Raw genomic sequence first — 23,194 nt, forward strand, 5'->3', positions numbered from 1 at the left:
GGATTTTAATGTCCAGCCTATAAGGTTTAATAAACGTATGACTAGAAGTCCACGTGGCTACGTTACAAATCTGTTCGATTGAGGCGCGCGCTATTTCTGCCCAGGAAAATGCCACCGCCCAAGTAGAGTGGGCTTTCAAACCTTCTGGGGGAGGAATGCCCTTGGCCTTGTAAGCCACCTGGATGGCTCTTCTGAGCCACCTGGCTATTAAATCTCTAGAAGTGGCCTTCCCTTTGGCCTGCCTCTGAAATTGAATGAAAGTTTGTCAGTCTTTCTGCAACTTTCCGTTGCCTCAAGGTACGCTAGTGCAGCTCTTTTAACGTCAAGATTATGGAGCCTCTGTCTAAATTTTAAAAACGAAAAGGAGCAAAGGCTGGAATGACTATTGGCTGGCCTCTGTGGAAGTCTGACAAGACTTTGGGTTGGAGGGAAGGGTCTAAGGAGAATACGATCTCATTGGGGTGCATAGTCATATATGGGGCCCTTTGCGAAAGGGCCTGGATTTCACCCACGCACATAGCCGACATAACTGCCACAAGGTGGGCTACCTTGTACATCAGCAAGGCGATGGATAGGTTTTTAGTAGGTTCAAACGGGGGGAAAATCGCAGAAGGCCTGAAGGACTATAGTCAGATCCCAGGGGGGGGGCGCCGCAAGCCTTAAAAAATGGATGCAGTCTACTCGCCCTTCTAGGAAATTTCCTGATCCCCTTGTGCTCAGCAAGCGCGAGATCAAAGAATGCCCTCAAAGCCACTACTTGGGCTTTGAGGGAATTTGGACTCAACCCTTTATCCGGGCCTGCCTGGACGAAATTTAAAATTTTTACGAATGTCTGATTGGATGTCCTGACCCATCCATTCTGAGAATTTTTTCCTTTGGAATAAATCTTTTCTGTCGAGGGCATAAGGCTCTCGCAATTAGTGGAAACCCCGTTAGATGATAGACCCTTTTCTAAGAATTTTACCCGTTCAAGATCCAGGCTGTAAGCCTGAACTTGTGAACATCCGGGTAGAGAAGAGGACCCTGCAGCAATAGGTCCAGTCTTGGCGGAAGATGGAGAGGCTCTCCCACTGACAGATCTCAGGAGAGGAAACCAAGGTCTTTTGGGCCAATAAGGCGCTACTAAAGTTACTGACAGCCTTGGCCGCAGTAATTTTCTTAGGAGGAGCGGAATCAGGGGTAAAGGGGGAAAAGCGTAAGCTAAGTCTCAAACCCAGGGGTGAGAGGAGGCACCCGTGCCTAAGGCTTGTTTCTCCGAGTCTCAGGAAAAGGGAAGACGGCACTTGGTATTTGCGCTTCACGCAAATAAAACTATTTCGGGTACCCCCTATTTGTCCCGAGTAGGCTAAACTCTTCGGGATGGAGTCCCCATTCTCCTGCGTCCACTTTCTTCCTGCTTAGAAAGCCCGTGGCTGAATTCTCGGCTCCTTTTATATGGAAGGCCGACAGCGACGTAGTTGTGAGATCCGCCCATTGAAGGATCCTCCCCACCAAATGCTGAAGTAGAGGATTCCTGGTGCTACCCTGGTGGTGAATGAGTGGCACTGCCATCATGTTATCGGAGAATATCCTCACATGCTTCATCCCTAAACGGTTTGCAGGCTACGTCGGGTTTCCCAAACCTCATTACGTTCTTTAACGTTAGATAACCTGGATCTCTCATGAGGGTCCTATGTACCCTGTATATGGCCACCTTCAAAGGTGACCCCTCACCCTCTGGCGCTGGCATCCGATATGGCGGGGTCCCCACTGAAAGGTTGTCTGAGGACAACTGCCAGCGGAGTGAGGATCTAGCCCTAGTGGAAATAGGGATTGTCCTGTCAAGTGAGGACTGACTTGTCCCCATTCTGGAGGATAAGTGTCTGGAGATCACAGCTGTGGAACTGGGCACAGGGACTCCAATGCATGAAGTCATTATCCCCAGGATCCGCATCGCCTCTTATTGAAACTGTAGATTTTTTATAGAGAGCAGAACATTCTCTAGAATGAGCTGTTTCCTTAGAGGAGGAAGGGACAGACATTGGAGACAAAAATCCAAAATGACTCCCAGGAATTTTTTCCTGGTGTCCGGATCCATGTTGGATTTCAAATCATTAGTGATCCAGCTCAGACCCTTAGATAGCTGAAGTGTGGACCCCAAGTGTGACCTCAGAATAGTGAGGGAATCTGCCACCAGCAGGGAACCATCTACTGAGCTATGCCCTCTTTCAGATGGGGGACGATGATAATCCCGCGATTGCGCAGAAAGGCTACCATTTCAGTCACCCCTTTGGAAAAGATCCGTGGAGCAGAGGAGATTGCAAAGGGAAGGCGCCAATCTCAGCGTAAATTTAGGAACTTTTTGTGAGTTGACATAATTGGGGATGTGATAATACTCATCCTTTACGTCAATCGTAGCGATAACGTTATCCCTACCAATCAGGGGGGTTGGGGTTCTGATAGTCTCCATCGGCGGGAGCCATCTGGTTGGGAGCCAGAAAGAGAGGGGAGTAAAACCCTTTCCCCCCATTCCCTCTTAGGGATGGAGATAACTGCACCGAGATCCAGTATGATCTGTTCACCCTTAAGTAGAGCCTGCTCTAGGGTTGGTGCCTGGATAACTGCCGCGATGGAACCGGAAGCCCGTACTTGGACTCAGGCCCACACAGTCCCCCGAGGTTAAAATGAATCTATTTGGAGGGCGGGATTCTAGCTCAAATCTTGTACCCCTCCGCCACCAGGCCTGCACTTGTGGGATCGATTCCTGTCCTTAGGATCATTTCCCAGCATGTGGTAGGCACCGTCAGTAGCTATGTTTCTCCAACTAGTGCACAACTGAACTAATCTTGTGCTCACCGGGCATGAAGATGCAGGTTGAGGGACAACAGTAAGAGCCTTACCCCTTCCTCCGGTCTTTCCTTTCCCCACGTACTTTGTAGACGAGGGACATGGAATGAAGGTGCTTTTTGCGGAGTCTGATGACTAGCCGCCCCGCGGGCTCCGAAGCGGACCATAGAAGCTAACCCAGTCAAACCGCCATAAAGGGAGCCACCCAGGTGGCCACAATATTAGCTTTATAATGAGACTGGACATGGACCAAGCCTTACGCATGGTCATGTCTACTTTGTTGTCCATGGAGTCCTTTAAGTGGGACGTATCCTCAAATGGTACCCAGTTCTTTTAGACACCATAGAGATAGCTGTGTCAACATTTGGCGTCTCCTCAAGGATAGCCACTTCATTGTCTGCAAATAAAGGACGCTCCGAAAATTCTTTAGAAATTAACGGAGCTTGATCCACACAATTCCAATCATTAAGGATTAATTGTTTAAGTGTGGCGTTTAGAGGCAATGTAGATTTACGTTGTGGAAGCAGACTCGCAACATGACGTCCTGCACAGTGCAAGGTTTCTCTGTTAGTGTTTTTTTCGAAAACGATATATTTTTTCTCCCCCTGCGACACTGCCCCAAGATCGAATTCTTCCACCATGTCAGAGTCGGACTCTAACACTGCCGGAGCAGACTTTCTTGTGGCCCCTAAGTTCCCTGGTTGGAGGTCCGAGAGGTAGGACTGATTCTTCACGGACAACCGACTGGATTTCGGACATGGGGGAAGATTTTTCTTCCTGCAGAATTTTCGCTGAGCAGGAAGCGCATAATGTTTTAGAATAGGAGTCGTCAAGTTTTGCTAAGCATACTGGACGCTTTTTACTCCTCCTAGCCTCCCTAGGTTTTTGAGTATCCCTGTCGTACATGACAAGGGAGAGCTCTGTTAGTAAGGGAAGTGTAGTGCAGGTGTCTGTAGGTTGGCCCACAGGACCACTTACTGTTTGGAGATTCTCTGGGTCCTCTTTTGGCCGACATCCTGCGCTTGTGGGATCCATTCCTGTCCTTAGAATTGATTCCCAGTGTAAAAAGAAAAAACACCAGCCGACTTCTCCTGGTGCAGGGGCTTTAAATTTTCAATCTGGCACCGAGCCGCGCCAGGCCACGCCCCCTTTGTGTGCTTCGTCGAGGCCACGCCCTCCTGCGGAGCGTCTGGCGTCACACTACAGCTGGGACCCAGAGATGGCGGCGGCCGCCTGGTTGACGGCCGCGGTGGTGCCGGAAAGTCCGTCCTTGGACCCAGGCCCACGCAGTCCCCGGTTCACACCCAGATGAGGTACTTCCCACTGGGGCAACCGGGGCTGCCAGAAGATGATATCTTAGAGATGGCGGCCGCCGCCTGGTTGACGGCCGCGGTGGTGCCGGAAAGCCCGTCCTTGGACCCAGGCCCACGCAGTCCCCGGTTAGCTTCCAGATGAGGTACTTCCCACTGGGGCAACCAGGGCTGCCAGAAGAGATGCCGCCGCTCACCGGTAAGTCATGGAACCTCCGGCATGGGACGGCATCGCTGGAGCTCTGCCGCGGCTGTCCTGGAGGGAGGGACAGGAAAAGCACTGGTGTTTGGTGGAGGGGAGATGCCTTTTATGTTCTGCCTCTTCCTGTCCCATCAGGTCAGCAGGTGAGCAACTTCCAGGTGTATGCTGTCATGATGTCGGAGGGAAATCTCACTTTTTGCTCACAGCTAAAAAACATTACGTAGAGTAGGTAAATTTTGAATATCATTTTGCATATCCGCACTATTAGCTTGTGCTGAAATGGTCTGCATAATAGTATCCGCAGAGGCAGATGAAGCATATAGAACAGGGCTATAATTACCCTTCTCAACAGAAGAGGCAAATCCAAGGGTAGATGTTCATGAGTATTTCTTACTGGGGTTGCAGGACGAGTTGAGTCAGTAAACTCTGCTAACCTGTTCTCCGCATCATGGCATTTCTCAGTAAGGCGATCAGAATGGTCAAAGTATTCCATGCATTCAGCACGATTACCTCGCTCAATATTCTATATTACCTGTGATGGTGCGTGGGCAGCCTCATGGTGCAAAGTATTTGGAGTAACAATCGCAGTTGCCGCGCGCGAGCGCCATCATTGAGCGCACGTGTACTGCCAGTTTCATTTCTCCTCGTCATTGCAAATCAGTTAAATAACAGAGAGGTCACACAATAGGCCAACCTCAGCGGTCACTGCTTCTCTGCTTCTTCATTCCCCCACAACAGGAAGCATGGTGCAACACAACAAAAGGCCTAAAGACCAGCAAGGCAGCCCGCAAAGCAGAATAAAAAACGGACATTTTTTTACTTTTATAAAGTCTGGAGAATTGTGCAAATCTACTAATTTATTAAGTTTCTGTTTTTGGTCAGTGATCTAACTGGTTATTGTGGGAACCACTGACACTCTGGTGCACATTTACTATGACCAGTATGTCATATGCTGGTCTTAGTGCAATGTGTGCTCAAGTAACCTACAACAAATAAATTAAAAGTTGCGTATCTCTAGCAGTCCAGGCAGCAGAAAGCCAACTTTGTGCCAGTTTCTGATGTAAATTACAGTACATTTTTCTGACCGCAGGTCCACTAAGCCCTACCCATGCTTCAGAAACAGGCCAACTACAGAGGAAAAAGGACAAATATCTTTAATTTTTATATAACTAGGGCGTGCACAAAAATACGCAAATTTTTTAGGCCTGAATTCTGGAGCATGGCTCTTCATAAATTCCCCTGCTTAAATTTTTGTTTGAGCATCCCCAATTAAAGTTGGCTCTTTAACAAATAAAAGTGATCACAGACAACTTCCGCACACTAAGACCAAACACAAAAAGTGTTTTCATAAGAAAACAGTGGCAGATTAATTACACCATAGGCCCGGCTGTTTAACAAAACTCAGCTTCCCCCTCGCGGTCCAAGACTCGGATCCCCACCCTTCACTAGAACATTCCGTAGTAAGGAGGAGTTTGAATGGAGAGGGGGTTGCTAGTCAAGCATACAGCCTGCTACTCAATTCACACTACTCCTCACTGGAACCCCTGTACTTCTGTTAATCAGTGGGACCACAAGTGATAAACTACCTATCCTATGTTTAGATGACAAATCTCCATGTGGCACAACCCTTAGCATAAATCTGATCAATAATATTGGTGACATAAACAGGTAATCTCCTCTCGTCCAAGCAGGGCTGAGATGGGATTACTAATCAGTATGCTGCAGCCATTGATGGTTATGGAAACAGCTGATCTAGCTGTCCTATGCGGTTTTTCATTACTACCATAAAACTGAAAGGGAGTTACAGAAACAGCATAGAACAGCGAGTTTGCATGTTACCATAACCCTGTCTGCCGATAACCATGAATGTGAGCGAGGCCAGGATTAGGGAGCCTGTAAAATGAATGCTGCACTGTGATTAGTTGCTATGGGCAACAAAGATTTTCTTTTAGACAGCTTTCATAATAGTGTGGTGCTGGGCTAATTTTCCATGCCCCCCCCCCCCCCCCTGTACAACAAACTTCATTGGAATGATGTTTACCAGGAAATATTTTAAATAAATGTGCTAAAAATAAAATAAAAGCCTTCTGAAAAATTCGAACAGTGTCTACAAAAGTAGGTCAGTGGGCAACATGCTAAGGGACCTCCATGTTGGTTTGCCCTGAGTATTTCATGTGCTTTCTACTAGTATATGATAAACATCGTTGGAAGGAACACTCTGCAATCTTATGTTATACTCTTTGAACAACTAAGGTCAGTTCATATTAGATTTCTATAGCCCTGTACAGGGGTCCTGTTTAAAGGAAATGGAACACCTATATTATTTTTAAATAAAGTTTAAAAAAAACAAGAAAAACAGATACTGAAACGTTTTCCACTTTTCTAATCCATTTTTATTTTCCCGATTGTAGATTTTTTTTTCTAGTGTCTGTATATGGACACACTGGACTCTGACCTCTCCTTTGCCCCCCATATCCAATCTCTGGCCCAAACATGCCACATGCACCTCAGAAATATTGCTAAAATACGTCCGTTCCTAACCACGGACACGCTAAAGACGCTCGTGGTTGCGCTCATCCACTCCCGGCTTGACTACTGCAACTCGCTACTCATAGGCCTCCCCCGCACTAGACTCGCTCCGCTCCAATCCATACTAAATGCAGCAGCTAGACTCATTTTTCTATCCAGTCGTTATTCAGACGCCTCTGCATTATGCCAGTCGCTGCATTGGCTGCCCATCCACTGCAGAACTAAATTTAAACTCCTCTACCTCACTCACAAAGCTCTGTATGGCGCTGCGCCACCATACATCGCCTCCCTACTGTCAGTACACCACCCAGCGCGCTCACTCCGATCGGCTAACACCCTCAGACTAAACACCCCTGTAATACGAACCTCTCATGCTCGCCTACAGGACTTCACCAGAGCAGCACCCATCCTCTGGAATGCTCTACCCCAAGGCATCCGGACAATTCCCGATGCACGAAATTTCAGACGTGCCTTAAAAACGCACCTCTTCAGGGAAGCATACCAACTCTCCTGACCTAGTCCCTCGCCCCTCCCTATGGTGCTCCACCCTGTTTGCCTTCTGATAAATGATCTGTACATAAAATTTCCTATTGCCTGTGTTCCCCACCCCCTGCACCTCCTGTACCACCCTCAACCCATTTGTGTCTAACCCAATGTACCTTATATTGTAATTGTTGTATTTTGCATTTATCCATGCCTGAAAGCACTGCGGAATAAGTTGGCGCTATACAAATAAAGATTATTATTAAGATTATTATTATATGACTATGGGGGCTGCCATCTTGCCTGAGTCGTATTTAACAGCATTTAGAGATATGCTTTATGGAGGGGACCCACTGATTTGTATGGAAGACTGTTCTAGACATGCTCTGTAACCAGTGCAAAGGTCATTGTGCAGGAAGGAGGAGGAGCTAATCGCAGCTTATCACCAATTGTGAATGGTGGATCCTGTGTTATCTAAATATAGGTGTCACTTTCATTGTATTCCTGCCTGTGATGGTAGAGAGATGACTGCTGAAAAGTTTTCTCTACAGAACAGGAAGTATCAGACTTTTATTAAGCTTAGTGATCAGCGTGGGAAATGCAAGATTTCAGAATTTTTTGTCAAATACAGATTGTGTTTAAAAATAACAAAACAAAAAAAACTGCAAAAATTCTTATAAAAAATGTTAAACATAAAAACTTCATTTATACAATAAGTTGTTTTCTGAATACAGATTACCTTTAATTATTCACTCAACTTGCATTAGGTTCTCTAGCTATTTTCTTGTTAAACACTGAATAATATGGAAGCAAGAGAAATGGAAAGAATACTTTAAATACCGTCACATTGCCTCCTTCTCAGCTAAGTGTTAATAAGGCCTTCAGTTGACTAGTTGAAGACCTGAGCGATCTAAGAACGACGTGTTGCTAGATAGAGACACTACCTGACAACCCTATTAAAAAGGTTGTCACTGTTAGGCCTGTAATTTAGCTTTTTTCTGGTCAAGGACCGGCATTGTGCCGACAGCAGAGAAATAGAAAAGCAGTTGGCATGTGTTGGTCTGAAGGCAATCATGATTTCTCCACCTTGATCTTTACTTTAAAAGTATAAACTTGAAGAAATCACACAAAAATAGTAAAAGTAATAGTAAAACATACCCAAGGGGGTTAGTCGCTTTATAGTCAAGTTTGCAAAAATGCCATAAACAGTTATGCCCAACCCCAGCTGCTCAGTTAAAGGCGCACTGCTACTCATGGATAGGATAGTTAAACAATGTAGAGTGGACCAAAATGGATTTCGTTATGTGAATTACTCATGTGGCCACTTATCCATCTTTCCCTTGTTGCACCTACTTCTGCACAGGTACTGAACAGTAGCTGAAAGCATTTGGCACATCCGCGGAAAAGGTTTCGCTATCCATATTTGCATAGGCACTGATGCATTCAGCCACTGTACAGAAGGGGATGCAGCAAAGGAAAAAAGCAAGTAACCATGTGGGTAAAGCCGTATCACATGGACGATATTCTTGCGTGACTTCTGTCTGTATTCACATGAACGATCTTTCACTTGGACCTGCAGTCCAAGATTGAAATATGCTGCATGCCCCATTCTCGTGCGAGTATTGCATGAGAATGGGACATGAAATGTGCGGTGTCCCACTAATCGCACTATATACGGATAGGAGTGTTCGTGTGTTGTGTGATTTAAGTTATGCCCGAGCCTCGGGGGAGGGGGGGGGGGGACGACTTACTGTGGCCTTTGTATATACAGCCTTAGGCCACTTTCACACATACCACTTTTTAATAGCGGTATAACGCTCCCACTGATTTCAATATGGCCTCGCAGACATGTGTTAGAACGATTTTTGAGCACTGCCTGCTGTATGATGGGGTGCATTAAAACGCGCTGCTGGAGGCGGTAACCTGTGTCTGAAAATCGCTGCATTTTGCCGACACTATGTGTGAGAGTGGCCTAAGTCACATAACCGTCTTACTTCCACCGATGAAGATACTGATGTTCTCTCCACTGTTCAGATATCCCATCCATGGCCAACTGATGAGTTGAGGTAACAGATTAACAGTCCTCGGCATTTCAAGAAAGTTTATCATAAAGTGGCCGACCACTCTAAAATGTTACACTGTAGATATACTTACAGTAAGTATGAGACAATTTTAAAGATGTATACATTTTAAACTTGTCCCTCGCCCGGTTATATAACCCCACTACCACCAAAAAAAACTATTTGCAACAAATCTAATATTGAACATAAACTTTTCTTTACTTCACCTTTGGGCATTCTCCTTTAGCTTTTCATCAATGTCATTAAGAATCTGTTGACATTCTGAATGTCCGGGGAACATATCTAACACACAATCCAAAAGAGCAAAGCTTAGCTGGTCTTCTCCTACTCCCTCCATTGTGGCTTCTGCAAAACACAAAAGGAATTATACTGTCAGAATAACCAACGATAGATTAGCATGATGTAAAGTATTATAAACAGACTATAGCTCCATGGGCGGTGTTAGGGGCACGTCCATGCTCTTATTTTACATCTTGTTTCTTAAAACAAATCTGTAAGAATATGCTGCCCCATTTAATGGCAATTCATACTATTAAATGGTAGCAGTATAACGACACATCCTCTAGGCTATTATACCAAGTGGCAAAAAGGAACATTGTGTCATTTGTAGAATAGACACTACGAAAAAAATGCAGCTAACTCTTCATTAGGAGAGTACTGTTCAATACCCCCAAGGTATAGTGGCCAGGTAACAATATTTTTAACATACAATAGTCTTTCCCTTGAACATATTCAACAAGCAATGTTGCAGACAGTCCAGATCTGCGGCAGGAGTGATTAGCTGTAAGATCCAACCAAGAACTCCGGGCATTTCCTTGGTAAATCTCCAGAATTACTGAAGTGTATGCACAGGTTGTGTTACGTTTGACCGGACTGCCAACAGGAACAGAGTACGGGGGCAGCCAGAACAGACGCTGGAAACTCGGGTGACTAGACGCAGGATACAAACAGACAAACACAAACCAGAGACTGACAACACCCAAAACCCTCACCAAACATCGCAAAAACAGATGTTATAGCTATAAAAGTAAGAGGTATTGGTTCGTATATTTGCCAAAATACTTAAGCCAGTAAGCCACTACAAGGCTCCTCGCTGTCTTGCGGATCCCTACACTATCAAGACAACATCCCCCAGAACCCTGCCCGAAAGTAGGGTGATCACCCCGATAAGCGCGGCCCCGCACTGGAACCTAAGGGCCACACCAGCCTAGAGATGATACATGATCCAGGAAGACAGGACACAGTTCAAACCTACACAGTCTGAAACCCAAACACACCACATGTCTGGCAGCCAGCTCACACCAACAGAGCAACAAGCATGAATGCAAACACAAGGGGGAATGAGGAAACCAACATACCAGGTTATGCATACAACATATAACGGGAAACCCATCCATAGCTCACATGCATACAGATGGTAAACCGTAGCCAGTCCAAGTGTCCTCACATCAGGGGAATAGAAAGTCAGCCACTGTGCTGACATAGGGAACAGTGTCAGGCATCCAAAGAGCAGCATGAGGCTTTATTGTGTTTTTTAGATTTTTTTTAAAATTATTATCAGGATTTGGCATGAAGCTTTCTTCCTTCCAAGACTATTCCTTCAATGGGAGAATATTTGGGGGGCACCTGTGGTCAATCGACAAGTGTGGCTGCCTTCACATCTGCGTTGGAACGTCCGGTTGGAGGTTCCGATGCAGATCCGACACAAAGAAACAGTGCTGCAAGCAGAGTGTTTTCCTCCGGTAGAATTCCAGACAGCTGAGCGGAAACTAAATTATATTCAATGGGGTCCATTCTGTGCTCTTCGGTTCCGTCATAAGACAGATCTGTTTGGCCAGAGGATCCCCCCTTCTTGCTCCCTGAATGGAGCATGAATACGGAATCCCCGTCGCAGATGTGAAAGCAGCCTAATGCATGTAACATGCAGTAGAATCTTCTATATTCAAGAGGTTTGAGGTAAAATAAGATACATTTTCAGCAGGAAGCTACAAATTGGTGTGTCAAATAGACATTTTAAGCATACAGTAACTCTGATTACATCACATAAACTGTAATTCTGCTCTGCACTCTTCCAGCTGAGAAAAAAAACATTTTGTAAACATGACAGCTTAGTTTGCATATATGTATTCCTCTTAGACATCTATGTCATTTTTTCAGTTAACTTGTCAAAACAATTTATTTGCTTCCCTCCGATTTGCATGATCTAGTTAGCCTATGAAAATCAAACCGTATTCATTCAGTTTGGCAAATCATCACTTCAAATGGCCAATAATCATACTTCCCGAATCCCAACTAGATAAGCTGTGTGACTGGGATATGAAGCAGTCAGAAAAGAATTACATATAGATGTGGCATATGAACACTCAATGGTGAATTATTAGCTGTATAACATGATTTTTTACATTTATCGCAAACTATAAAAAGCAAAAAACAGTTAAAACCATAAAACATGTAAACAGACTGTGTAAAGTTTGTATCACTTGTTTGCCTACATGGATTTTTACAATGGACCTGTTATGGATGGAAGCCGTGATGCTAGTGGGGATAGATCCTTAGTTACGCACATGGCATTCATTGGGTAGTGAGTGAATAAATGAGTGGTCTGTAAATGTCCAAGCGGATTGTCACATCTGTCCAGGACTGCCGATGAAACCAGGGTCATGGAGGTGGAGTTGAGAGAAATGTACTATTTCCTTTCATAGGAATTTAGGTATTTTTTTTTAATGTTTATCTAAGCCCTTATTTATCAAAAATATTGATAAGTAGGATGTGGAAACAGCAACAGAAATCAGTTATTGCCTTTCCTCTCCATTAGGCCGAGCTCACACGGTTGTATGCGGAATCCGTTGCAGGCCTCCCGCAGAGGATTTCAGCTGTGAGTCCAGCTGTGACTCTGCATATGGCCACCTAATGTACTGTATAAAACCATGTAATTTCAGCTATTTCCCTAAGAGTAGAGATGAGCGAGCATACTCGCTAAGGGCAATTACTCGATCGAGCATTGCCCTTAGCGAGTACCTGCCCGCTCGGGAGCAAAGATTCAGCTGCCGGCGGTGGGTGGGGAGGGGCGAGGAGAGAGCGGGGGAGGAACGGAGGGGAGATCTCTCTCTCCCTCTCTCCCCCCTGCTCATGGCCGCAACTCACCTGTCACCCGCGCCGGCAGCCGAACCTTTTCTTCCGAGCGGACAGGTACTCGCTAAGGGCAATGCTCAATCGAGTAATTGCCCTTAGCGAGTATGCTCGCTCATCTCTACCTAAGAGCACATATACAGCAACGGCGTTTTTATGTTTTCACGCCTAGTCCGTATAAGGGCTTCCACACACTTGCAATTGCGTTTTTTTGTTAACGCGATTGTCAATTGGACTATTGTAAAAAAAACGCGACGCACACAACTGCGTTTTTGGTGCACTGCGTTGCATTTTTAACATTAGAAAGTCCCATTGACAAACACGTTACCAAAAAGCGCAATCGCAAGTGTGTGGGAGCCCTAAGTGTCTGAATGGGCTTTTTTTTTCGTGATCACGGTCAGCGTTTTCTTGTCCATTTACACGACCGCGAACGTTGTTTTTAGCGAAAAAAATACGCCGCACCACGGAAATCCCTCGCTCTGCCAAGATCCTCGGGATGCCTTTCAGTGCCTATATAGAGGCACCTGTAAGCTTATCGCAGCATTGGATGCTGCAAAAATACTCCCTTCTCTTTCCCTGCTCCCATAGGAGTCTTTAGGACCCGCTGGCGTATATTGGCCAAAACATAGTTCCAGAACTATGTTTTGGCTGAGCATATATGCGCTGGACGCATATATGTTCTTTTTTTTGCGGTCCTGGCGTATTTACGTGCCGCATATTCGCCCTTGTGAACAGCTACACTGGAAATCAATGCTTCACATGGATAACATATGCGCCGGGGCGTGAAAACGCGGCATATATGCGCTTGTGGCAATAAAGCCTTAGATTAAGTATCCCAAAGCCTCTTTCAGACGGGCTACAAAATCATTGCTATAAAACGCATGTATGTAAAGCCCATGGTTACCAATGGGTTCCTTCAGGCTACAAAACATCTTTCATGTGAAAGAACCCATTGGACACCATGGGCTTCCCATACATGCGTTTTGTAGCGAGATTGTGTAGCCCGTGTTAAAGAGGCTTTAGGGATCCTGCACACTTGCGTTTTTCTTGCGCGTTTTTTCAAGCGATATCGCTGTTTTTTTCACGCGATTGTCAATGGGACTTTCTAATGTTAAAAACACATCACAAGTTTGTGCTTTGCAATTTTTGTGCGATATAATCGCGTGGAAAAAAAAAGGAAAAATTTTAATACATTAAATTCATCACTTAAAAACATGAGCCATATACGAAGAGTCCGGTCTGGGAAAATTGAGTCATCGGAAGTTTGACGTACCAACTTCCCATCCCTTGCCAAAACTAGGGGCAAACTACAGGAGGAGCTAAATACTGGGGCAATCTGGAGAACATGTATATGGGAGACTAGAAGTTTGGCTACTAAACTACATACAGTGCCCAAAGAACTCATAATTATAAATTATATTATCAGTTCTGTATGAGGGCCGCTGTGGTTTTTCTCCCTGAGCTGCTTTCTGGCTGCAAACTAGCCCTGATCAGAGCTAACAGATCTCCAGCTGCTTGCATCCACACACTTGATGAAATCCTTCACTAAACTCTTTTAAGACTACGTTTCAGCTGTTTCCCCTCTATGCTTTACCCCTTAATCAGTTTCTACCACATGGCAGTTCTTTTATTGGTTACAGTTTGCCCCAGAAATAAAAGATTATATAGTATGGCCTCACTGTGAGGGTGGTTTCACAGCTGCATTTGGAGTCCTTTTAAAACTGAAGCAGAACTGATACATGCAAATACCTTTTTTGGGGTGGAGCCGCAGATTATTGGATATGCAGATCATTGCACACTGCACAAGTTTCACTCTGGAAGGTCTGCCGGAGCTCTTCCTCCAAGCCAGCACAATACACACTCCTGGCTGGTGGGTGGTGGTGGTTGGGCTTCTCCCTCCTCTTCCCTTTCCCTCCCAGGTCACCTATTGTATTGCTTTGCAGTGTACTGATAAAAAGGATCCGTTCAACACTATAGGCAGGCTGAAGCCCTTTAATTTGTTACCCCGTTATTGACTTTTTTTTTAGATGGGAACAATAATGCTGCAAGCTGCACTTTTTTCCGTTTAGAAAAACTAAGGGCTAATGCCCACGGCCGGATTTTCGCCTCGTGAAACGTGACGGAAGTCTGCGGCGTTACACCGCAGCTATTAGGTTCTATTGCACGTCATGTGGGACTCACGCAGCAGATCCGGAGGTGAGTATGGGATCTTTGGGGGGGCGCCGTGACGGACTCCGCTGCAGTATTACGCTGCTCTGGGCATGAGGCCTTAAAGTTAACGGAACAGACTTAAACTAAACCCAAACTGAGGGAAAAAAAAAAGTATTACCCTCTCTGCATCCATTTTTCTTCATTTTTTTTTAATTAACAGAAAACAAAAACTGAGGGACAGACACAGATGGGAAACCGCCCTTATTCCTCCAATGCCATAACAAATATATGGTACTTGTAACTCATTTTACCTAGTAACAGTTTGTAAGGCTGAAAAAAAGACACATACCCAACCAGTTCAGCCTATTATCCTACAATGTTGATCCAGAGGAAGGCAAAAAAAACCCAATGAGGTACAAGCCAGTTTTCCATCATTTGAGGGGAAAAAAATCCTTCCTGACTCTAATCTGGCAATCACAATAATCTCTAGATCAACAACCTTTTTGAAGTAATCAATGAATATATAATATTATTACACTCAAGAGAAGTGTACGGGCCTCCTTGTACGCTTTTAGTGAGTTCATAGAAGTTTACCATCATCACATTCTCTGGAAGTGAGTTCCATAGTCTCACTGCTCTTACAGCAAAGAACCTCTTCTATGTTGTGTAGAAACCTTCTAGATGTAGAGGATGCTGCAGCAGTCACGTCTATACAAACATATTATAACTGGAGACCAGGATGCAGACCCCAGCTAGAAAGCAGGAAAACGTTCAAGGAAGTGGGGATTAAATGGAGAAATAGATTTTTATTTTTATTTTTTTAAATTATTTTACAATTTTATTTTAAAAATGTCCTTACCTGCGTATTTTACAGCAGATCTGCAGGTAATATACAGCAAAATCTGCAACAACTGACTTCTCCAGTGAATTGCTTAGTGCCGAGGGCAACATGAGCTGTAAATAGGTCCCTGTCTGTCCCGAGCAGTATGTCCAGTGTCCCGGAGCTGCCTCTTGACAGATCGTTTTGCCCCCAGCTGCTTGCACCAATGCCACCTGCTCGCTGCAAGCGGCCAGGAAAATAATGTTACAAAAAAAAAATCTGTTTTGTATATACTCTAACAGATTCCTATCCACATGAATGGGACAGTTACTTGCAACAGATTTGCTGTAGATTTACTGATTCATTGACGTGGATTCCATGGAGACTCTTTGTCAAATCTGAAACAAAATAGGAGGAGACCAAGGACAGCGGTACGAGTTTGGAGTAAGTAATACCAGTGCCAATTACCACCACCTCTGTTTTGTAGACTTCATGCCAAGAAGTTAAAAGCAGGTTCTTGTTGAGTTGTGGGGTATTATTGTATCTTGTCACCACCAGAAGTGTGGGTGGTGACAAGATACAGGCTGCTTGACAGCCTGGGCACACCCCCAGTTTTTAATTGGCTGCAGGGCTGACTCCCCCTCCTTGGGCTCTCAGGTCCTGGTACTCACTAAGAGAGGCTTCCCCTGCAGCACAGTGGCTTCTTGATGCTGCTAACCTCAACTCATCTCCAGCCTAAAGCTCTTCAGAATAAATGTGCTGATGATGAGACATGAATGCTTGTTTGCCCAGTCAGTCCTTTGAGTATGCCAATGACTAGCTGAATAACTTGAGTTTCTAAACTTGGTGCCTGCAGGGTTTAAGGGCAGCGGATGGAAAAAAAGAGTGGAAAGCCCGGCTGAACTGGAAGAGAAAAAGTTAATTTGACGGATATCAGTTCTTGCATTGCTCAAAAGTGTGGCTCTACCCTAACAGAAAGTGTACAGACTCTGCAAGTAACATGATGCCGAACTGACTAGGGTATGGTTACATGAACTGCCCCATTCAAATATCTACTTACTTGTTGAATACACGGGTTAGGGGAAAAACTGAAAATTTCATGAAATTGTTCCAATACCCACATGGAAATGCGCGCACTTGAAGACTTTCTGTTCCATTACCTCCTGCACACTCCAACCAACACAACTATGAGGGCAACTTCACACTGGCGATTGCGATTTTGCTGTGAGAAATTCATCGCAAAATCACGTCTTTGCTCCTGTTATTTTTGAGCGTCAGCAATGCTGAGAGCAACCTTGCATCGCACTGCTGCTACCTGCAATTTTCTCACGCAATTTTTTTTAGCCCGAAAGTCAATAGGACTTTTTAATGTTAAAAACACATTGCATGAAAAATCGCAAGTTCATGCGTTGTGATTAAAAGGAGGCTCCATAGGGAAACAGGAGTTTAAACATTTTTTTTTTTTTTAATTTAAGATTTTTTTTCTCGCAACGTCGCAGGAGTGAAAACATGGGAATGGGAATGAAAACAATTGGAAATCATTGGTTTCATAAATCTGCATTTTCACTCTCGCATTGCGCGATGTTACCTCAAATGTGAAGGCGCCCTGAGGCATGAAGTCTCTCCGCCCTTCATACATATAACTTCCCTAGTAGCTAAACAATTTGTCCTGAAATTATTACTTCAATCACAATCTGCTATCTGTATGGTTAAAGGGATTCTCTGGGACTTTTACTACTGATGACCCGTCCTCATAATAGGTCATCAATAGTTGATTGACATGGGTGTGCCACTCGGGATCACCGGCAAGCAGCTCAAGCCCAGGCCCACTATCAGTTTGGACAGCTCTGTCCGTGTTCCAGCAGATTGGTTTGATATTGCAGGCACACCTCACATTCAAATCAGTGAGAGCTGTGCCTGTGGTACGAAAACTGGGCTGCAGCAATGTTAACAGCGCTACCTGTTCCAGTGCTGACCATACTGGCAGTGGGCCTAGGGATGAGACGATTGGGGGGTTCCTGAGTTTCAGACCTCTGTCGATCAACTATTGATGTCCTATCCCATAGAACCCCTTTGATATGTGTCACACTTGTTAAACTCACCATAGAAAAGAACACGCTGCGACAACTTTTTTATTTTAACAAAAGGAAACACTTTATTGTAACACAGTACACATGTGAGGAAACTCCTCCAATAGTACCACTACCATGTATCCAATTAAACATTTGAGCGTCCTAAGCCCCCATTCACAAGGAGTAATATAGAGCTAAAGATACTGTGTGGCACCATATTCACCCTTGAGATGTACACCTCCATAATATGACATGATGCAAGATGGCAAAACTTTACTCTCACGGATTCCCTAAGAAATCAAAGACAATCTGGGTCTCGGCTCTCCTCTTCTATCTGTGCACTAGACAGTCTTTTTGTCAACATCCGGACCCCAACATGGTTCTACTAAATAAAATTATCGCAGTTTGGGTCATTAGTAGAGATAAGCGAGCACCAAAGCGATCTCTCTCTAGGTTCGGGGGCTGGCAGGGGTGAGCGGTGAGTTGTGGGAGTGAGCATGGGGGGGGCGGGGGGGGGGGGGGGGGGAGAGATAGAGAGAGATCTCCCCACTCTCCCCCCCGCCGTCCCCCGAATCTTTTGGGACAAGTGGGCATGTACTCGAAAATGGCGAGTAATTTGCCTTAGTGAGTATGCTCGCTCATCTCTATTAATAACTGTTAAGTTAAGCAAATTGGAAGTCCAAAAGCAGGTTTCTCACCCAATTCATTGTATGAAACATAGTCAGGTGTAATTGGTCATATTTGATACCACTAAAATATATACACACATATACGGTATTATATAGACACATACTTTTTTCAGCTTCTTCTCTGGTGTGGCTCATTTTCAAAAGAAATTTTACAATTGGAACAAAAGTTTCACTTTCACTTGTATTGGAATTACAGGGTTAGGAAAAATATGTTACAAATCAACATATCATTACGAAGAGAATGACACCGTGCACATCTTCCTACGCCCAATAATCTCTGAGATATGTAATCTTGTACAAACAGCATGATACCTTTTAATGGCTAACAAAAACACATGATGTTATAGCGAGCTTTCCAACCTACTCAGGATTCTACCTCAGGCTTATGGAAAAGATCTGAAGACCGAGATATGAATTATCAAAAAATATGGTCCTCGGTGATGTTCCAAAAATTGTATTTTTCCGCTGTACTTCTTGACCACATGACCCGATGGGTCTGAAAACTGAGATTTTTATATACATTCTAGTAATCATGAAATGTGGAAACTTTTGTACAAATTGGAAATAGTCAAGTGTTACCTCTTGGGCGAGTTGTCCTGCAATGGCCCCATTACTGTCTAAGGCTGCCTTTACACGGGTGAGATAACCGTGCAAGAATTGTGTGTTGCAAGACGCACAAATATAAACCGCATTCTTTTGAATGGTGTCATACACATAAGTGACGTTTTCCTGCATGGCACCGCAATGCGATGTGGGTAACACATTGCAGCACGCTCTATTTTGTGCGCCATTAAAGGCAATAGGAGAAACTCTGCAATCCTCTGCGCCGGAGGATCCCTGCACCCCCGAAGTGATGCAAGGCCGTTTTCACATGAAAATGTCTTGCATCCCTGAGGATTTGGTGAGGAGTGAGATATGGGGGCGGGATACATGGCCTTATATTACCGACGCCCGTGTGAAACTAGCCTAAGGGCTCCTGCACACTTTCACAGCCACAGAAGGAGATTGCGACGTTTGCCACTGTTTGCAGTGGGGCTGGCGCTGCTGCCGCCGGCCCCACCTAAACACATGTGGAAACCTCTGGATGCGACAGCCTTGCATCCCTGCAGGGCTGAAGGAATCCCCCACTGCAGCTGACACAGCTGCGGCAGGGGATTGCGATCTTTTCTGATTGCTTACAATGAGGCCGGTGCTGCTGTTGCCGACGACCCCATTGGAAACAATGAACGACATTGCAAAAAGAGTAGACATTTTGCGATTTTTTTTTTCATGCAGCATCGCAGCAGTAAAAACATCACAAATGAAAATGAAACCATTGAAAATCATTGCTTTCCTAAATCATGCGTTCTTACTCACTCTCGCACTGCGAGGAAATCGCCTGACTTTCTTGCCAATGTGAAGGCGCCCTAAGATAAACAGAAAAGCAAAACTCCAAGAGGCAAAAGTTTGATCACTGAGCAGCGGAGAAACTTTTACAGCAAGCAGCATGAATGGATGACCCCTTCCTGTCAGCTGCTCAGAGCACGTCACTACCTCAATCTAATTAGCTTCCTGTCCGCAGGGGCCGAAATTCCTGCAGATCAATACAATGAAGAATTGCATTCTAAAGACCAAAGGCGGTCCGACGCGCTACGAATTGGGGGTCTCCAATACAGTGGCCATTCAGTGTATGTGCACAGCCTGGAGTCTACATTGTGGAGGGCTGCAAGAAGTCTCCTACAGATATCGCAGCTAACGTTGTCACAAGTAACGAGGACTCATGGTTTATGTGATATATATTAATAAATCACAAGGCTTTATATCTTGATAAAAGAATTTATAAGCAAAGATTTATAAGCAAGAAACACAAGTTGACTCTGCTACTTGAGTAACCATAGCAACACTGCAGGCTACACCATCCACACATACTACACCGACTACATGACAGGTCAGCTATACACACAGCAGAGAAGCAGTAAATCACAGCCCCACAGGTTTATTCAGAACTACTCCAACTCTCAGCAGAGAAAGTCAGCCTAAAATCAACATATAAACACAGTAAATCACCATTAATTAGTGCAATCAATAAAGTGCAAAAGCAGAAATGTCAGAAATACAAGAACATCACTCCCACATGCAGAAGATGAAAAGTCAGAAGACAGTGAGGAGCACATACCTAGAAGAAGGCACACTCAGCTGGAAGCTCACATGTATTCAAAGTCTATCAACATCCTGTTCCTCCAAGTGCGCATGAGCAGTCACTGTGTACACACCCCCAGTGTACAGGGGCTGCCTGCTATGATTGGCTGTGCACAGATGAGGCTGTGGCAGCCATCTTTAACAAGGGCATCTCATAGACAACTAATGCAAAACTGCCCATAAGTGATGATCCAACCTAAAACACAGTGAGAATATATAATAAAGTAATAACAGAGCTCTCACATCACATATTCCTGAGTCAATAAAATAATAATGCAGAACAAGTTACCATTTTTGGATCTAATATCTGATTTTGTCTGCACACGGACCCTCTGATTTATAAAGTGCTGCAGAATATGCCAGTGCTATATAAATAAAAATCATTATTATTATCACCATGGTAACTGTAAACAGATTAACATCGATATGCACATATTGTACAGGAGCGTATGGCTGTTTTGACATCTGCGATGGCGATCAGTTCAGGGTTTCCATCTCTCTGCTCCGTTTTTCGGATTTGCTTTCCATTGTTTTTGAACCTCATTGAAATCAATGGGAAAAAAATAGATCTGTGTTTTTACATTTTATTTCAATTTCTCGCCTCTAAAAATGGAGCAGAAATGGAAAGCCCGTATTCGCACGGGCTTACTGCAGGTTGTGGGCGCATAAATAAAAGTGTGTGTGTTTAAGCGCAGCATATTTACGCATTCTATATAATACAGTATGTTAGTGCGTAAATATGCACAAAGATGGGGCTTTTTTTTTTTACGGGACTGAAATACTCTGTAAAAATGCCCAAATATGAATGAAGCCATTGAAATCAACGGGTTCTATTCACGGGTATTACGCACGCAAAAAGAAGCTTGCATAAATACGCGGTGTATATACGCTCGTGTGAATGAGCCCTAGGAGTATATTCACAGCGCTAAATCTGACATGCATTTTTCCAAGCGGTTTCTGCCCCCAAAACTGCAACAGAAATCCGAGTATTTCTGCAGCGTATTTTGCAGTTCTGCATGTGGTTTAGCCCCTGTGAATGGCCAGAATTCCCGACGCGAATTCCGTGTGGATCTGCCCACAGGTAAGAAGTAGCGCTTTCTCTTTTTTTTTTTCACAATGCGGATTTCCAATCCTATAGAAAAATGCAAATTCCCATTCAAATAGGACGTGGATTGCGCACAGATCTGGATTTGGAATCTGCGCCATAGTCCACAGCACACGTGGAAATACCCTTATGAGGTTCTGCAGCAGCCGGGACGCAGAATCCACATAACTCTATACTACACACTGCAGCTGCTACAGAACCTCTTGTACAACTTCATGTCAGTCAAGCAGAAACGAGGAAGAGATCAGTAACTTCCACATAACAGGACTCATTGCTGTATAATCATCTGATTCTGACGTCACAAGGTGATGTTTATAGAAACATTACAGGATTTCCATAGATCTGGACTACTTTATAATTGCACAGGTTTTTTCTTGTTTTGTCTTACTGTTTTGGGGTTTCCCACTTACCTGTAATGCCCCCTGTGATCTGCAGTCAGTCAAGCCTCCTCAGAGCCAGCATGTAACACTAGTTGTGACAGTGGGTGGAGCCAGCAGTGTCCCTGCATTCCTGCTCCAGCAGCTCACGTGTTCTGCGATCTGTTTACAGTCACCATGGTAACCGGCTCTGTCTTATTATCCGCCCTTCTCTTTATACTTATGCGATATAACGCCTCTCTTACATATATGACTTTACTATATATTCTCGCTGTAGTTTTAAGCTGTATCACTATTTATGGGCAGTTTTGCACCAGCTATCTATGAAGTGCCCTTTTTAAAGATGGCTTCCGCAGCTTCCTCCATACTGAAGCCAATGAGAGTAGGTGGCGGGTAGACGGTGCCTGCTCATGCGCAATTGGAGGAACAGGATGTTGGTAGTTTCAGTGCATGGGAGCTTCCAGCTGGGTGGTTGGGGAAGCCTTGCTAGGTATGTGCTCATTCCATCCTCTACATGTGCTTATGGTGTAGCTCTGCCAGTGATGTGCGCACAGGGTCACATATGGATTTATTATGCGGTTTTTGCACCATATTGATGATATATGAGTGATGATTTGCTCTGTCCATAAGGGCACTGATGATAATCAGGGTGGAGCATATAAACATATGTCATGCTACATTGTGTAGTGCATGGCGGATCAGGTCTTTTCATGCTAACTTATTTTTCATGACATGGGATTTTTTTTTTTTTTTACTGTATTATGTCCGTATTTTTTACAGACGCGATACGCACAGCGCACAACACGGTTGATGTATTAAGGTGAGCGTCGTTTTCATGGACTCATTAATCGCATTTTAGAAAAAACATCGCAGATTTTTTTTTTCCCCCCTGTATTTACAGACCAAAATTGTTGCACTAATGTCTATGAGATTGCGTAAAAATGGAACAAATACGCGGTTACACGTGTATTCACTGCAGTTATTGCTCATGTTGTCAGACTGTGGGGAAAAAAAAAGTTTTATTAATTGCCTATTTTTTGTGTGTGCATAAAAAACGCAATAAATACAGAAGCAACACAAGCGTAAAAAATGCTTGCATGCATCAAAACCGCATGCAATGTACACGCAGAGAAAACCCTGCGCTTTGCAGAGAACAAAACCGCATGCGGCCGTGTAAATGAGCTCACTGTTCTGCTGTACTTCTGTGCAGCTGCTCTTCTGGATTAGGCCAGATGAAGACGG

General features: G+C 44.4%; 1 protein-coding gene across 4 annotated transcripts in view; it reads right to left on the reverse strand.

Moving 5' to 3' along the window:
* The window catches only part of KIAA0825 (KIAA0825 ortholog), a 379,136-nt gene extending 357,112 nt beyond the window's left edge, over nt 1–22,024 (reverse strand). For 3 of the 4 annotated variants that reach the window (XM_066602997.1, XM_066602995.1, XM_066602998.1), the window contains exons 1-2: nt 20,448–20,509; nt 9,638–9,776 (exon numbers count right to left, since the gene is read on the reverse strand). In XM_066602997.1, coding sequence (XP_066459094.1) covers nt 9,638–9,768 — 131 coding nt within the window. In that variant the 5' untranslated portion in view covers nt 9,769–9,776; nt 20,448–20,509. Of the gene's footprint in view, nt 1–9,637; nt 9,777–20,447; nt 20,510–21,985 lie in introns of those variants that run through there. The other variant, XM_066602996.1, reaches the window with a different exon arrangement.
* Between the last annotated feature and the right edge of the window lie 1,170 nt (nt 22,025–23,194).

This window comes from Eleutherodactylus coqui, chromosome 5 (assembly GCF_035609145.1).
Source record: "Eleutherodactylus coqui strain aEleCoq1 chromosome 5, aEleCoq1.hap1, whole genome shotgun sequence".
Taxonomy (NCBI): domain Eukaryota; kingdom Metazoa; phylum Chordata; class Amphibia; order Anura; family Eleutherodactylidae; genus Eleutherodactylus; species Eleutherodactylus coqui.